This window comes from Scylla paramamosain, chromosome 48 (assembly GCF_035594125.1).
Source record: "Scylla paramamosain isolate STU-SP2022 chromosome 48, ASM3559412v1, whole genome shotgun sequence".
In the NCBI taxonomy this organism is placed as follows: Eukaryota; Metazoa; Arthropoda; class Malacostraca; order Decapoda; family Portunidae; genus Scylla; species Scylla paramamosain.
In genome coordinates, this window is record NC_087198.1 from 7,245,016 (window position 1) to 7,262,387 (window position 17,372).

General features: G+C 45.9%; 1 protein-coding gene across 3 annotated transcripts; it reads left to right on the plus strand.

Moving 5' to 3' along the window:
- Window positions 1-459: 459 nt before the first annotated feature.
- Window positions 460-14,913, plus strand: LOC135095183 (uncharacterized). 3 transcript variants are annotated; one of them, XM_063995967.1, is made up of 5 exons: window positions 460-2,531; window positions 2,632-2,727; window positions 2,808-2,891; window positions 2,995-3,158; window positions 13,744-14,912. In XM_063995967.1, exons 1-5 carry the CDS (start codon window positions 2,348-2,350, stop codon window positions 13,858-13,860), a joined length of 645 nt encoding a protein of 214 aa, XP_063852037.1. In that variant the 5' UTR covers window positions 460-2,347; the 3' UTR covers window positions 13,861-14,912. The 3 variants fall into 3 exon arrangements, with proteins under 3 accessions (XP_063852037.1, XP_063852036.1, XP_063852038.1); XM_063995966.1 differs by lacking the exon at window positions 13,744-14,912 and having other exon boundaries at window positions 465-2,531; window positions 2,995-7,067; XM_063995968.1 differs by lacking the exons at window positions 460-2,531; window positions 2,632-2,727; window positions 2,808-2,891; window positions 2,995-3,158 and adding an exon at window positions 13,441-13,588 and having other exon boundaries at window positions 13,744-14,913.
- The last annotated feature ends 2,459 nt before the right edge of the window (window positions 14,914-17,372 follow it).

The following is a 17,372-nucleotide window of genomic DNA, read 5'->3' on the forward strand; positions in this document are numbered from 1 at the left end:
CAGCAATTTTCCGTAGACTTCAGTGGCAGTCCATGTCAGGATGGAGACCCAGGCTTGGGAAAGGGAGGATGGCGATTCACGACGGCAACACCAAGGGGTGGGGGGGAGGGAGGGGGGAGGGACGGTGACGGCGACACTGACGGAGAGGTGGGGGGCGTGCGTCCTTATCCTTCGGCGACGATGGAATGACTAAATGAATCAATGATGGTGGGTGGAAAATAATTGAGTGAAAGGAGGGGGGAGGGTGTGGACTGGCGGCCAGACGTGGAAGTCGCCACACACACGCGTGGCTAGGGGACTGTGACGGCAATGCCGTGTAGGTCGCCCTTTCACGTCCCCCCCCCCACCCCCAACCCACCCACCCAGGGGCGACTCTGACGGCAAGCCATATTGCGATGGTGATCCTGATAGCAATTTTCCATAGATCCATGCTTGGGAAGGGGGGGGTGATTCACGACGGCAAACACCAAGGGGGGGGAGGGAGGGGGGAGGGACGGTGACGGCGACACTGACGGAGAGGTGAGGGGGCGTGCGTCCTTATGCTTCGGCGACGATGGAATGACTAATGAATCAATGATGGTGGGCGGAAAATAATTGAGTGAAAAGGGGGTGGAGGGGGGGAGGAGAGGTGATGGGGGGGCTGGCGGCCAGACGTGGCAGCCGCCCGCCACACACGCGTGATTAGGGGGACTCTGACGGCGCTTGCCATAGAAGTCGCCCTTTCCCTTTCATTCACGGAATCCTGGAGGGTGGGATGACCGAGTGTTGCCATCACGCGTTCCCTCCGACGTCTCAATACATCCCCTATGGTCAAGGTCGTCGCGACTGCCGCACGAGATCCCGTTACCTGTCCATCCTTTTTACCTGGAGAAAGCGTCTGTGACGGCCAGGGCGGAGCGGCGGCCTCTTCCACTTTCACCGACCACCAGCGGCATGGCTGACGTAATACTTATGTCGGATGGCGGTCTTATTACTATCATTATTATTATTATTATTATTATTATTATTATTATTATTATTATTATTACTATTATTATTATTATTATAGCCGACACGTGCTCCCTCCGATATCTCAGTACATTCCCCTATGGTCAAGGTCGTCGCGACTATCCACGCCGTACCGCCATAATCTCCAGTCTGCCGACGTATATATGTCATGAAAAGGTAAAGTTTAAAGTCAGTCTGTTAGTTGACAGGGTTTAAAAAACATGTCATTGAGAGATAGTGACGATATATACGTATACCTATCTTCTCTTGCAGGTGGTAGGTCATTTCCCAACAACACAACAACAGAATTTGAAAACAGAATCTTACCCATTCATTTAGACACCGGCAGGGATTATGAAGTCGGCCTGTGTAATATTTTATTCCCTAAATATTTCTACTGCATTGCGGAAGGGGATCCAAATTCCAGTATATCGTTCTATGGTCGGGTTAAGCAGTCAGACTTTGATATGTATGAATATAATATGTATACCTATCTACCGGAAAGGAATATCATCTCCAATTTTACCGATAAGAACATACCGGCCATAACTAAGGCAATTAATGGACAGATAGTGAGAGAACTTCAAGCAATCTTGAATGACTCCTTTAAGATCTATTTCCCTTACTCGGATATCATTTATTATGACCGCGACTTGGAGCGGGTCGTTGTGAATAACGCGATTGTCCCTCCTAATGACGATCGTATTTACAGTGATATAAGTATAAAATTTGCATCGCATATAGCTCACATTCTGGGTTTCAATCCAAATTTTCGCTACACCGTCTACTTTCAAAGATCTGGCGACGGCATTTCATCTTCCGACGCCAGCGAAGCTTCCTCCTCATCACCCATAAAATTATTCGCTCAATACGTACCGCGAGCTGATGCAGGGACGGATTATATGTACGTTTATACCGACATCATTTCCCCCTCGCGATTTGGCAACCAACTAGTTAATATATTAGACGTCATACCACTCCCCGGCGACAGCACCAGTAAAGGTGCGAATTCAATTACGTATAAACCACTTTCTGCATCAACTATAGAGAGTGTGGCCATCAAAATTGCTAATCAAAGAGGCAAACCTATTCAGTTTGAAGATGGGGAAAACAGTGTTACTTGCGTGTTACATATAAGACCACGTTAACTTTGCGTCTCGGACGTAAAATTTTGAAGAGAATCGATCAAGGTGGGATAATGGGTGGAGTGGAGGATAATGAAACAGGCAGGTGTTGCCTACTTCCGAGTCAAGGCACGCGCCTCGCGACCATCTGCGCGGGAAGCTTCAGTGTTTCCCCGCGCGGCATGGCGGCCGGGACAAAGTGTTGACAATGTTATAGAAAAAAAAAAGAAAAGAAAATGGGTGTTCACTGTGGAACAGCAGAGGCGCGGATTTTATGTGAAGTGTGTGGGAGATGGCGCACTAATCCATCCTGCCCCTCATGTGTGGAAGACCAGTGTGATTTATGCGAGCGGTGTGGACTTCTGTTTCCACATCCACCGCCAGAACACACCTGCGAAGTTGGCAATCCTGCTTCTTCTGGTAAGCATTATTACTTATTTTGGCGGGAATGTATAATAATAAAGATGAAATGACTGTCAATCTTTACAAGTTTGAGCTCTGAGCACATCTTCCTGTACAGGCTCACACTCGATTGAGGTTGAGCAGAACGCCGGCGTAGAAGGCCCACGTCGGCGGACGTCACAAGGCGACATCCCACGCGGAGGCGGGGGAAGAGGTGAGAAAAAAAAAAAATACTACAAATAATAAAGCAATAAATACGGTGCCACCGCCACTACTAATATTCTTTTTTTTAAGACTCGCCACGGCCGGGACCGAGTGGATTATCGGGGAACGTATTCAATTCTTCCGAGACTTCAAGTCCTTCACTACCTACACAAGGTAAATATCAATTCAATAATAATAATAATAATAATAATAATAATAATAATAATAATAATAATAATAATAAACTGTCGCTGCTACTTCTATTTTTTCTTCCCAGACACGCCACAAGCGGAGGCGGACCACGATGAGCGCAGCATGGCAGGAGAGTCGGCGGATGCAGACCTTGACGAGCGCGGGATGCCGGAAGAGCCGCGGTTAATTGACTCGAGGGAAAATTTTATGAGGAGCTTCACCAGACATCAATATGACATACCTGATCATGTAAGCAGAGATCCACTCGGTCTACTTACCGAATACAGGGAGTTCTTTATACGGGAAATTAGATCATATTTCACGTCACACGGCTCGCCATTCCCCCCCACCCTGAAAATATTTTCACACATTTCTCTGTTACTAGTGAAATTCTCTACCTTAGGCGAGGATGAACATCGAGTCATTCATATTGCTTTTAGAGCACGACTGATCACCTATCAAGATGTGCCTGACCTTGTTGATTTATGGATCCATCAGCTGAACAGTCGGCTGGAAAGCCTTACCAGCGAGACTGAAGGATCTGGTTTTATCATTTCAAGAGTACAGAATTTTTTCATCAACTATTGCTTGCATGTCGCATGTAGTGGCATAGGAGATTATGTTGCTTATCCTAGAGGCGTGCGAGGAGGGAATGAAATTTTCAATCCTGATGGCCGACATTCATCCTGTGTTATTCAGTGTTTGGCGGCTTTCAGACTTCATGCTCGAGGTGTACCTTGGAAAAGAATTCCAAAAATATTACGGAGACGGCATGGCGGAGAGAAATACGTCACGCGCGGAAAAGTAGGCAGTCCAGTGACTTGGGAGAACTTGAGTCAGTTAGAAAGGTTAAATTGTCTGTCTCTGGACGTTTATACACTGACAAAAAGCGGTGAGATATACTATTTAACATTATCAAGAAAAGGCTCGCGGAAGTATAAAACTGTAGTCTCACTCCTTTTACTAGGTGGAAAACATATGACGCTCATTAAAGACGTGGAGAAGCTGCACCGGAAATTGACGAGAAGCAGTCCCACCCCAGAGGGTCATCAGTTTTGCAAAGTATGTTTCAGCTCAGTTCCCAAGTCTGTCAGTTTGAGCGATCACGAGTGTCACTGCGACTTCACTCAAACTCTTCTCTTTCCAGGTGACGGTGAAAAAGTAAAATTTAAAAATTTTGCCTACACCTATCAGCCTGCATACTTAGCATTTTTTGATTTTGAAACTATGATAAAACCTAAGGAGAATAGGAGTGTGATAGCTGAACATGACCCAATTGGATACTCGTATCTCATCATCAATAGGCATGGAGATGTCGTGGAAAAGAGAAGTTATTTCGGTGAAGATCCCGTGAATAATTTCATTGATAGCCTATCCAATGCTTGGGGAATCATCAAGGAAAGTGTAGTTAGCTATCCAATTAGCATGTCTGCGGAGGATGAAGCCCACTTCAAACGTCAGCGTCACTGCGAGCTCTGCCATCAACCCTTTAATGTGAAAACCCCACCTCATAAACATCACGACCACTCATTACCACAAAATAATTACAAGGGGGCTTTGTGCGCGCGATGCAACCTCCAGTGTCGTGACATGAGGAAATATCTCATCACTCTGGCACATAATATGAGCTTTGACGTCTCCTTAATCATAAAAGACCTTCACTTGCCAGAGTCGCACGTGGACATCCTTGCCAAGTCAGAATCGCATTTATTGAAAGTAAGGATTAAGGAATTGCAGTTTCAGGACACGCTTTCCATTATGAATGCTGGCCTCGGTCATCTCGCTCAGAGTCACGTGCAGGCGGGCTATAGCACGCGTTACGCCCAGGAAATGGTGAATTACCTCCCCGAGGATGTAAGGCGTGTAATTTGCACTCAAAAACAGTTTCTTTGTTATGAGTACATCACCGACCTTGGCCGCTTAGAAGATCGACAATTGCCACCTCGTGAGGCATTTTATGACACGCTCAAGGGGAAGGCTCTGCCACCTGGAGAATATGAACACGCTCAAAGCGTGTGGAGTATGACATCCTGCCGCACTTTAGGCGATTACATAAGACTGTATTGTGAGATTGATGTGGGATTATTAGCCGACACATATCTCAAATATAGATCATACCTGCATGAATTTTATGGGCTGGACGTGTCACATTACGTGTCACTGTCTTCTTATGCTTATGACGCTTTTTTAAAGTCGACAGGCGTTCAACTTGATCCACCTTACGACCCTAACATGTATCACCTGATCAAAAGAAATGTACGAGGAGGCTTTGTAACTTGCGTCAGGCCACACCTGCAGTCAAACCACGAACCCGACGGTGGACCCGGCACCTATGTGTTCTATCTGGACTATAATTCATTATATGCAAGCGTTATGTGTTCCCCCCTGCCTATGGGTGACATCAAAAAGCTTTCTCAGTCAGAGATGGATGATTTTTTTGAAGTTGGCATCCAGAATCATGCGACAGATGGCGACGTCGGTTACTGGCTGCATTTAGACAGCTGTGACGTTTCCCCCGACGTAGCTCGGATCACGGACGAGTTCCCTCTGTGCCTCGCACACATGACTATTACAGAAGATGACATCTCGCCGTACAGTAAAAGACTGTTAGAAGCTGAGGGTCGTAAGCTGGGGAGGAAAAATCGTAAACTCGTGGCCAGTCATAAGGGACTGAAAGATCATCTCATCAGTCTGGAATTGCTGCAACTTTTACTCTCACTTGGACTGGAAATACAATGTGTTCATGCTATATATAGGTTCAGACAGGCTCCATACCTGAAACCTTTCATAGAAAGGAACGTCGCTCAGCGTAAAAATGAGACGTGCGCCATTAAAAATCGCATTTGCAAACTGATGTCAAACGCAGTTTATGGTAGATCCATGTTATCTGAAGTGAAGTATGGCCTCCAGCAGAAATTAGTGACAAAAAGAAAGTCTTTCCTGAAGTATGCAAGAAATCCATCCTTTAAAAGGGTCCACCAATTAGGCGAGGACCGAGTCATATGTGTCAACAGTAAGAACACGATTAAAATCAGGCAGCCAAATTACTTGGGATACCATATTTTAGAAGTGGCAAAGAAGTACATGTACAACTTTTGGTATCGTGTCATCAAAGCTAATTATGGGGAGAGAGCTAAATTAGCTTATGAAGATACTGACAGTTTCATTTTCAGTCTGCACATACCTACAAACTTAAATGATGAACTGAAACATGGACCCATGGCAAATTTTCTCGACACCAGTAACTTTGCTTCAGATCACCCGTGTTTTAATGGGGAGCGGAAGGGTCAACTAGGCTTGTTGAAATCTGAAACCGGATCCACGCTCATCAAAGAGGCGATTATATTAAAGCCAAAGATGTATTCGCTGCTGTTGGAAGATGACAAGCAAGTATCTCGAGGTAAAGGCATTCCAACTCACCTTCAGCAAAATATATTGCATCAGCAGTATAGGGAAACACTTAATAATGTCGCATGTGGGATGGTGGATTGCTATAATATCAGGAATGTGAAAGGACAAATTTGTACCACTCGTATGCGAAAGCGAACGTTGTCACATTTTGACGACAAGCGCTTTCACGTCGATGGCTATACCTCAAGGGCGTATTATCACCCCGACAATGATCCGCGGGAAAGAGATGTGGAGAATGAGATGGAAGAGGAGGTGGCGGTGGATGTGGGGGAGGTGGATGTGGATGAGGAAGAGGAGGAGGAGGAGGAGGAGGAGGAGGAGGAGGAAGAGGGGGAGGAAGAGGGGGAGGATGGGGTAATGAGTGGTCTGTGGCGTGATCGGGAGAGACTTTCCGCGGCATTATTCACATCATGATTAAGGGGTAGAGAAAGAGAGGACGCAGCTGCTAGCAGACGCCCTTCATGTAATGTAAAAAAACATTTGCTCTGACCACGTAGGCTAAGGAAGAGGGGGAGGTGGAGGATGGGTTGTGTCGTGATCGGGAGTGGCCTTCCATGACATTATTCACGTCATAATTAAGGGGTGGAGAGAGACCGCGGCCGCCAGCAGCTGCCATTCATGTAATGTAAGAACATTTGTTTTGAGTATGGAGTTAAGGAGAGGAATGAGGAGATTGTTCATGTACTGTAAGGACATTTGTACTGTCCACGTGGGATAAGGAGGATGAGGAGGAGGAGGTAATGTAAGAACATTTGTACTTAGGTTAAGGAGAGGGGGGAGGGGGGGGGGAGGTTGAGGAAGAGGTGTGGGTCGGGGGAGATCCACGTCATAATTAGAAGGCAGGGATGAGGATGCAGCTAGGAGGTTAGTTATGCTGTTACCTACATGACCATGTAAATAAAGGTTAAGTAATAAATACTGTAAACATATCGTAGCGTCTTTTAGTAACCCTCTGAACTTAACATGGACAAGACATTTAGCGAAGAGATGCTGAATCTCTTCAGATATCCTGCACGCATAATTATTGCAGGTTATACAAATTCCGGCAAAACACACCTCTGCAATAAAATTATAGAGAAATATCAGCATGGATTTAACAGAATTATCATTTGTGGCGTCTCATCGCATTCGCTGCAGCAGAATTCCCCTTTTCAAGATAAGGTCGAAGTGCATGAGAAAATTATTGATCCCGTGATGGATGATAACAGTCCATACGCCGACCCGCAAACGCACACACTCCTGATATTAGATGACAATTTCCTCACGGCTGGCAATTCTCAAACGATAGCAGAGGCTTTCACCAAAGGGAGACATAAAAATTTGTCAGTTATAATGATAGCACAGAATGTCTTTTTCCCCGGAAAGTATGCTAGAACGATAACTTTAAATGCCTCACATTACATTCTTATGAAAAACAGAGATATATATCAAATTGAATGTCTGGGCAGGCAACTTTATGGAAGGGAGCGCGCCAAACACTTTGTGGAAGTTTATAAAAATGTCGTGCTTAGACGAGATCACGGTTATTTGTTGTGTGATTTATCCCCGAACGCACCCGAAGAAATTCAACTGCGCACGAATATTGTGGATGAGCCACCCTGTGAGAAAGTCTATCTGCTATGAACGCCGTTTTGGACGAACTTTACCGTGATATGACGAATCCTGCGGCTTTAGGAGGTGTGCAAGCACTCTACAGAGAGGGGAAGAAAAGGGATAAGAATCTAACACTCCGCGATGTGAGGGCATTTCTGCAGGGCAACCGCACTTATACGCTTCACAAGCCGACACTGAAACGTTTTCCGCGACGAAAAATTCTCGCTCCTAAACCGTCCGTCATTTTAACTTGCGATTTGGCTGATTTTGCGAGGCTGCACAGACACAATGGCGGCGTCCGATACATCATGTTTTGCCTGGACGTTTTCAGCAGATACTTGAAAGTGGCAACGCTGACAAGTAAATCCGGACACAGTAGCCTGCAAGCGCTGAAAAAAGTTCTAGAGTCGGGGAGTTTTACAGGCGTGTCGCGTCTTTTTACCGATCAGGGATCCGAATTTTATAATCAAGCAGTGAAAAAATATCTAACTTTGAAAGGTATTACCTTGTATTCCAATTACTCGCGTGAAACAAAGGCGAGTTTGGCAGAAAGGGTCATCCGAACCATAAAGACAAAAATATATAAATATCTCACGCAGAACAACACACTGACGTATATTAACGTCTTGCCCACCCTAATAAATACGTACAATCACACCCCACACCGCGGTTTGGGCGGCAACCAAACGCCGGCTCAGGTTCACCACCTCCGCGAGCTGTCACAAGTCAGGAAGCAATTTAAACGAATGTATTTAAATCGGCCAAGGGGAAAGAAAGTTGTCAGTCATAAATTAGACGTGGGAGACATTGTACGCTTGCAACGTGCTTCCCGAACGCAATTTAAATTCAATAAGGGTTATACCGTCAACAATACCGAGGAGCTTTTTAAGATAAGTCGTGTGGATTACTCACATAAAATCCCTATTTATTTCATAAGGGATTTGGCGGGGGAGGACGTGACCGGCGCTTTCTACAGGGAAGAATTAATCAAGTCCTCTCTTCCCTCACATTACCAGGTCGATATATTACGATCGAAGGTCGAGCGAGGTAAGAGAAAGTACTTCGTCCACTGGCGTGGGTACCCAGATAAATTTGACAGCTGGATAGATGCGGACGACTTAGTATAAGATATGGATGAGGAAAAACCATTGATATTGAAGTACAAGGATTTGGTTTTTCTCCTCTCGCACGTCACCCCTAAATTGCGGAAGCAGGTCTTGCAAAGTTTGAATAAGCGCGAAGTCAATTGCATCTCGGAAATATTCGCCAACTTTTTGAAGAGACGCCTGACGGACGACGATACCATCATTAACCGCCTGAAAAAATTCAAGAGTGATATTCGCACTGTAGCCTTGAAGAAGACGCCCGTGTACAAGAAGAAAGCGATTCTAATCTCCAAACGAGGTGGTAACATATTGGCCGCGTTACTCCCGATAGCCGTGTCGGCAATAACAAGTTTACTACAGAGATGAAAGAATATTGTTTAGTTCCCGTCTCAGTTGCCGAGAGGTGTAAGTTTAAACCGACCGACAGCGCAACTCAGCACCGATTCACGTCAAAACAAGTCAAGAAAAAAAAAAAAACTTCACTTCCGCTACCGGCCGCCGCCCTCCCCGACGCCGCCAGCGTGACGCCACCACCACGCGCACCTGTCAATCCACCCTTGGATGATTTGATTCGAGTTGCCGTTCCTCCTTCCTTTAGAGAATATGGTTTATCTCTCTTGAAATTATTGGAGGGCAAACCTGGGATTTCATGGGATGAGCGCGGTAACTTACTTCCACCATTTTCTGGCATAAGCGTGTTTGATCTCATACGAGTACTCGGTCACGAAAAGGGGGCCGCGAAAAGACTTTCACCCGATAAGCGTCCATTATTATCACTGCTACTTCGCATGGCGCAACTCCCCGCGGATGCCATCAGAAATACGACTCAACGAAGTAAACTGATAGGTGGCGGGGTCGGTGACATCTGGGAAGCATATTAAATGAGAAAGCTCCCCATCTTACTCTGTAAACGAGTAAGTACATCAATAATACATGAGAGCACGTGTTAGGCGCGTCAGGGGTGCAGGCCCACGGATGGATAATTGATGAGGGTTATGGTCAAAAAAAGGTTCACCCCCCCCTAACCCACATCCCCTAATAAATAATACGTTCCCCACCCTCCATCCCTTCCCACCAACAAAGGAAAAAAAAAATAACACCTGCGTCAATTTGAATGAATAAATTCTACTACGCAGAAGGTGTAATATCGACCAATACGTGCGAATAAAGGTCTGCGATGTCACATTTCCCCCTCACTCCCCTCACAGAGGGTTCAACGTGCGGATCAGCCCTCCAATTACTCGTCAAGATGAAGGTGGTCGAGGGCAAGCTGACCGATGGCATCTTCCGCGACCGCCGCTGTTATATCATTTATTCAGTAAATGCCGTCTCCACCGAACCGAGTGGGATTGCGCGGGATCTCAAAACGATTTACCCATACGAGAATACACATGCAGCTAGAAAGAGACTCTACTCGCTTCATCGGGCCACGGCAGACACGAGAGATGACCCAGGACGTATCATTATCCACGCGCCTCCCACAGGAAGCGTAAATCTCCCTCACCTGGTGGCCTGCGTGACTCAGTATGGTTGGGGCGAGGCCGTCGAGGGAAACGAGAAGGCGCGACAGGCAATCGCGACGTCGAAGGATTTGCCTTACGTGGAAGGACTCAAGATGGATACAAGCGTGAATCGACGTCAACACTTCCAGAATTGCCTGAAAAAGATTGCCCTGCTAGCCATGGCGAACGCTGAAGTAGAGCAAATTATTATCCCGGAAGGACTGGGATGTAGAGGTCGCTGCCAGGATGAGTGGAAGAATAATTACCTGCCTATGGTGGAAGGGCTGGCGCAGCGACTTCAACCTTTTGGAGTTGAAACTATTCTGGTGAGGAAGTCTGAATAACTATATCATGTAAATTTTAAAATAAAGTTGATGTGTGTTTGACAAATCGAGTATAAATGTATTCCTTAATTGGGTGACCGTTATTATTTATTTTGATCATGGCGGGAGCAGCATATCAGACAGAAATAAATAGCCGGTGATTATGCTCGACGTCTTATTCATGACGTGACAACCATCATGACGAGAGCGTTCACACCTCCCACTCGAGCGGAATACGACTTGCTTTTTACGCAAAGCAAAGGTGGAGGCTTAGACGACATCCGGGTTTTTATTCCACCCCATTCAAGAAGAGGTGGCGGTCTATTTTCCGTTTTGAGTGGCTTTGCTAAAAGAGCAATTCCCTTTCTCATGCGCACTGTAGCACCCGAAGCGCTCCAAATGGGAAAAGGTTTATTAACAGATGTTTTAGAAGGGAAGCGACTTCGCGAATCATTAAGAAATAGAGGTGTTGCAGCCGTGAAGGGTGTGGGGGAAAGGATAGTTCGAGGCGGACGAGTAATGAAAAAGAGGAAAGTTGGAGTCGGAAAAAAAAAAAAAAAGAGAAAACCACCAACCAGGCAACTGAAAAGAAAGACTTGCTATAAAGCAGATATCTTCAATATTTAGCTTAGTCGCAAAGATGACTCATTACGGTCCGGATGTGCAGGGTGGAGCGACCTCCACCCCCCTGAGCAATTATCTGACGGCCGTGAGTGAGAACTTTCCGCGGGTGAATCGCTTGCATACCATCGAATCGTCAGTCGCTGCGAGGGGAAAGTTGGACGTATTACCCGTTAATTTAGATGCAAATGCTAATAATCATGCGGGGATCAACGATCCTTACATTGAATTTAGACTGCCTGGTATTCCAGGGCAATTTTTGGATCTATCAACGCTGTCTCTAGAATTGCGAGTTAGCGCGACGAAGGCAGACGGCGCGCCACTAGACGATGGCGATCACGTCGTTTTTAGTAATGGTTTGAATAATACGATGTTTAAGTCATGCGCTTGTTATTTTAACGAACAGCTTGTGGAGTCATCCTCTTTGTTCAACTATCACGCCTTCATTAAAATGATTACAACAATCCCTCAGGATAAAATTGACTCTATCGGTCGCGTCGCCTTCTACCATCGCGATTATGATGGATCAAAAGGCATAATCAATAAATTTGATGAAGACTATTTCACGGGAGGGAATAAAGACGAGAAACAAATGATGAAAGATTGTAAAACGCACGGCATTTCGATGACTGCGCCTTTGTTTTCGGATATATCAAGTCTGGACGCTTATCTGCTTGACTCTGTTGATGTGAGAATTCGATTAGAATTGGCTAACAAAACATGGATTCTTAATTCACACCAAGATGCCAGCAGTTTCAAATTTAAGCTCGAGATGGCTAAGTTATGGGTTGACCGCGTCACGCCACATCCGCCCGCCTTAGAATCGTTAAATAACTCCTTGACTCGAAATCCAATGCAATACACTTTTAATAGAACGCTCAATAAAACGTATGTGTTAGCCGCCAATCAAACGTCTTTGATTGCCGAATTACCTTTTGCGCAAATCATACCTCAAAATTTGACCATGGCAATAGTTGATATGGACAGCTTACAAGGCGTAATTGATAAGAATGGTTTATATTTTCAACACGCCGATCTGTCACATGTACATATCACCGTGAACGGGGCGACCATTTATAACGTTCGCAGCTCTTTCCCGCATCACGCGTCAAAATTGTTTTACACGACCCTTGAGTCACTAGGATTGGACACGCGTAATTCCCTAACATTTGATGCATTCAATAAAGGTCGGACAGTATGTTTCTTTAACTTTGTGACGGAGGACGTGCACAATGCCATCCCTCTGGATAAATCAGGAAATCTAAGAATTAATCTGTCGTTTGCCAAGGGACGTAATCACAACCGCGTCATAATGTTTTTCGCCGACACTACTGGCGTCATAGAAATTGATCATTATCGTCACGTTCGCTGCATTGTCCGCGCATAAGCCGTCATGAATGCACGTGAAATACAGGCCGGTCTAGCAGGCATCTTGGGCGATCGAGTTTATTTTTTAGGCTGTCACGATCATCGCCATGTGACAGATCTGATAAATCTTGCCAGAAAACAGGTGAAGCCATGCGTTTTCATTCTAAATACATTGAGTGACTCAAAGACCATGGGCCACTGGATTACTGTTTATCTTAATTTTCAAAGTCAGACCATAGGCTATTACGATAGCTATAACTTGCATCCCAAATACAATTCCGCTGTCTTACATCATTTTATGCAAACTTGTCCACATATGAAAATTAGCACATTAAATTATCGACTTCAGGGGTTGAATTCCCTCGTGTGTGGCATTTATTGCATGTTCTTTTGCCTTCTACTGAGTTGGCATACATTAAAACGTGCAATGTGCATTATTCACGCCACCTTCAAAAAGCATCAATATCTATATAATGACAAAAAAATTACTCGTATGGCATACGTAATATTTCGTAATATGCCGCATTGCATGCCTACGTTTTGCCCAGCCGGCAGCCAGGCGAGATGTCGTAACATCTGTAAAGCGGTAATAAGGTAGATTGGGGGGTGGGGTGGGGGTGGGAAAGGGGGTCAATATGGGGTAATTGCTGACGGATAAGCGTCACTTCGCCATCACCTCTCAACCCAGTCGGACGTCGAAGCCTCATCTCCAAGAATGGAGCAAGCTAACAAACATTTCATCTTGAGAACTGCGGGTGAGTACGCCATTACCTTGCACGGCATCTGACATCTTCACCATTGTAAATTACATTAACGTTCTTTGCCAATGAATAAGAAGAGGGAGAGTGGGAGGGGAAATAAAAACTTTTCCATTGTTCTCATCGTTTTTTTTTTTTTTTGTCTGTTACAGAACGCATCTCTTTCCGCTTTGATATCTATCTGGGCGATGCTGGGGGTAAGCGAAGCCGTGCTGACCATGAGGATGTCAATGTGGAGAAAATGTCAGAACCTGCAAAGAAGAAATTGATCTTTAGTGATGACGACATGTCGCCACTGCCGGCCAGCCCACCTCCTGACGCTCCATCAGGACAGGAGTCGCAACAGCAGCAGCCGACATCGCAGTCGATTCCGCCACCTCAGGAGTCGCTGATGCCACCTCCGACCGAAGCACAGCCGCAACGGTCAGATGAGTCGACAGTAGGCGGCAAAGAGGGTCAGGAGGTGAAGAAGAAGTCGCAGGAAAACAGAAAAAAAAAAAATATTCCCCCTAACACGCCAGAGGACGACAGCACACCAAAACTCCCCGTTGCTCCAGCCGCCCCTCGTAAGAAGCTGGTTCCTAGAGTTATTAAAACTACGCCCGTCATTGACAGCGATGACGATGATCTCTTCGCCTTCAATTCGCAAATGTTTTGAATGAAAGAGATGTATTTGCCCTAATAAGCAATGAGCTGTATTTGTCCTAATAAAAATAAAATGTTCCATCGACTCTGCATAACCTTTCTAATAATAATAATAATAATAATAATAATATTAATAATAATAATAATAATAATGATAGTAATAAGACCGCCATCCGACATAAGTATTACGTCAGCCATGCCGCTGGTGGTCGGTGAAAGTGGAAGAGGCCGCCGCTCCGCCCTGGCCGTCACAGACGCTTTCTCCAGGTAAAAAGGATGGACAGGTAACGGGATCTCGTGCGGCAGTCGCGACGACCTTGACCATAGGGGATGTATTGAGACGTCGGAGGGAACGCGTGATGGCAACACTCGGTCATCCCACCCTCCAGGATTCCGTGAATGAAAGGGAAAGGGCGACTTCTATGGCAAGCGCCGTCAGAGTCCCCCTAATCACGCGTGTGTGGCGGGCGGCTGCCACGTCTGGCCGCCAGCCCCCCCATCACCTCTCCTCCCCCCCTCCACCCCCTTTTCACTCAATTATTTTCCGCCCACCATCATTGATTCATTAGTCATTCCATCGTCGCCGAAGCATAAGGACGCACGCCCCCTCACCTCTCCGTCAGTGTCGCCGTCACCGTCCCTCCCCCCTCCCTCCCCCCCCTTGGTGTTTGCCGTCGTGAATCACCCCCCCCTTCCCAAGCATGGATCTATGGAAAATTGCTATCAGGATCACCATCGCAATATGGCTTGCCGTCAGAGTCGCCCCTGGGTGGGTGGGTTGGGGGTGGGGGGGGGGACGTGAAAGGGCGACCTACACGGCATTGCCGTCACAGTCCCCTAGCCACGCGTGTGTGTGGCGACTTCCACGTCTGGCCGCCAGTCCACACCCTCCCCCCTCCTTTCACTCAATTATTTTCCACCCACCATCATTGATTCATTTAGTCATTCCATCGTCGCCGAAGGATAAGGACGCACGCCCCCCACCTCTCCGTCAGTGTCGCCGTCACCGTCCCTCCCCCCTCCCTCCCCCCCACCCCTTGGTGTTGCCGTCGTGAATCGCCATCCTCCCTTTCCCAAGCCTGGGTCTCCATCCTGACATGGACTGCCACTGAAGTCTACGGAAAATTGCTGTCAGGTTTCCCCATTGCAACTTGATCAGCCCCACACTCACAATATGGCATGCCATCAGAGTCGCTCCTGGGGTGGGGGTGGGATCCCCCTCCCCCCCCCTCCCCCCCCCTCCCTCCCCCCCCCCTCCCTCCCTCTCCCATCCCCCAACACTCTATTTACAGTCAGGGTCTCCATCCTGAAATGGATTGCCACTCCGGGTAATTGCCATGGGGGTCGAGCCCCCCTAAAAAGGCTTGCCACTGAGGTCCCCATGCAATGGGGACCTCAGTGGCAAGCCTTTTTAGGGGGGCGACCCCCATGGCAATTTCCCAACTACTCTCCGTGGATCGTTAATCCTATTACTGTTTTATGTCATGTGACTACGTCTCTTGAACGCTTGGATTTGGTGGAGCAAGGTGGCCAGGGTGTGGGGCCAGTGCAAGTGATCTCAGGACTGCTTTGGGCTCCATAGGACCAGTGATGTATGTATAATTTATACTACTATGTTTTCACGTTGTATTTTACTGTGGGGTTAGAGAGTTACGCGGTGTTGGGTGAAATAGTGTTATGATGAATATTCAGTATTGGTGTTACATGTTTAGTTTTGATAATAGCGCAGGTTTTTATTGTTGTGTGAATTTATGACGTGATTCAGGTTACGCTGCATGGTAACTGTCCGAGTGGTGACAAGTGTGCATATTTGAGGCGGCTGTCCAGCACTGCTTAGGACAAAAGTGGTGTAGGCTCATTGAATTATGTATACCTTTCAGCATTATGTTTCTTTCCGTATAATGATTATTATTTACATACATGTGTATGGTGAAAATAGATCATGGATTTGGTACAACATTTTCGCTTTTTCTCTGGTATATTTTACCACTATCAGCTTTGGGGCCATGTTTTGTGGTGTATTTATATCATTAACATTGTGAGTTTATTGATTTATTGTACTGGCCAGGATTACATTGTCAGTATCAATTATCTTATTGTGATATATTTATCAGGTTGATATTAAACATTTGACGGCGCTCAGCCAGGCTACTTTTGTCCTACAGGTATGGTTAGGTGATAATAGGTGAGATTAGGTAATGTTAGGTGAGCTTGGGTGTGGTTAGGTGAGGTTATGAATGATTATTTGAGGATAGTTGAAGTTAGGTGAGGTTAAGTGAGGTTAAGTAATGTTAGGTGAGGTTAGGTGAAATGAGATGATATTAGCTGAAGTTTGAGATAGTAGGTTGAGACTAAGATAATTAGGTATGATTAAGAGAGGTTAAGTAACGTTAGGAGAGGTTAGGTGTAGTTATGTGTCGTGAGGTGATATTAAGTTAGGTTGGATGAGGTTGAGAGATGTTATGTTTAATTGTCATTAGGTGATTTTATTTGAGGTTATATGGGTTTAGGTTATGTCAGTTGTGCTTAGGTGTGGTTAGGGAAGGTTCTGTAAGGTTAAGTGAGGTTGGTAGTTGTTAGGTAAGGTTAGGTGTGGTCCGGTGAGGATAGATGAGGTTAGGTGAGTTTAGGTGGTTAGGTATGATTAGAAGAGTTTAGTTGACGTTAGGTATGGTTAGGAGAGGTTAGATGAAGTTAGGTGAAATTAGGTGTGGTTAGGTCACAATACTTGAGGTTAGATGACGTTATGTGAGGTTAGGTGAGGTTAGCTGTGAATAAGTGACGTTTTGTGAGGTTAATTGGGGTTAAGAGAGGTTAGATGAGCTTAGGTGTTAAAATGTGAGGTTGGTTGGGGTTAGGTCAAGTTATGGGAGGTTAGGTGAGGTTATGAAAAAATAGGTGGTTAGGTGAGGTTAGGTATGGTTAGGAGAGGTTTCGTGAGGCTAGGCAAGGTGAGGTTAGGTGTGATTAGGTGATGTTAGGAGAGGTTAGGTAATGTTAGATGTTGTTACTTGAAGTTAGGTTAGGTTGGGTTAGGTTAGGAGTGGATAGGTGAGTTAAGGTGAGGTTAGGTTTGGTTATGTGAAGTTAGATGAATTTAGGAGAGTTTAAGTGAGATTAAATAAGGTTAGAAGAC

Coding starts and splice junctions, on each gene's coding strand:
- LOC135095183 (XM_063995966.1), top strand. CDS start 2,348: ATGGGTGTTCACTGTGGAACAGCAGAGGCGCGGATTTTATGTGAAGTG. Junction 2,532..2,631: donor TGGCAATCCTGCTTCTTCTG/GTAAGCATTATT, acceptor CTTCCTGTACAG/GCTCACACTCGATTGAGGTT. Junction 2,728..2,807: donor ACGCGGAGGCGGGGGAAGAG/GTGAGAAAAAAA, acceptor CTTTTTTTTAAG/ACTCGCCACGGCCGGGACCG.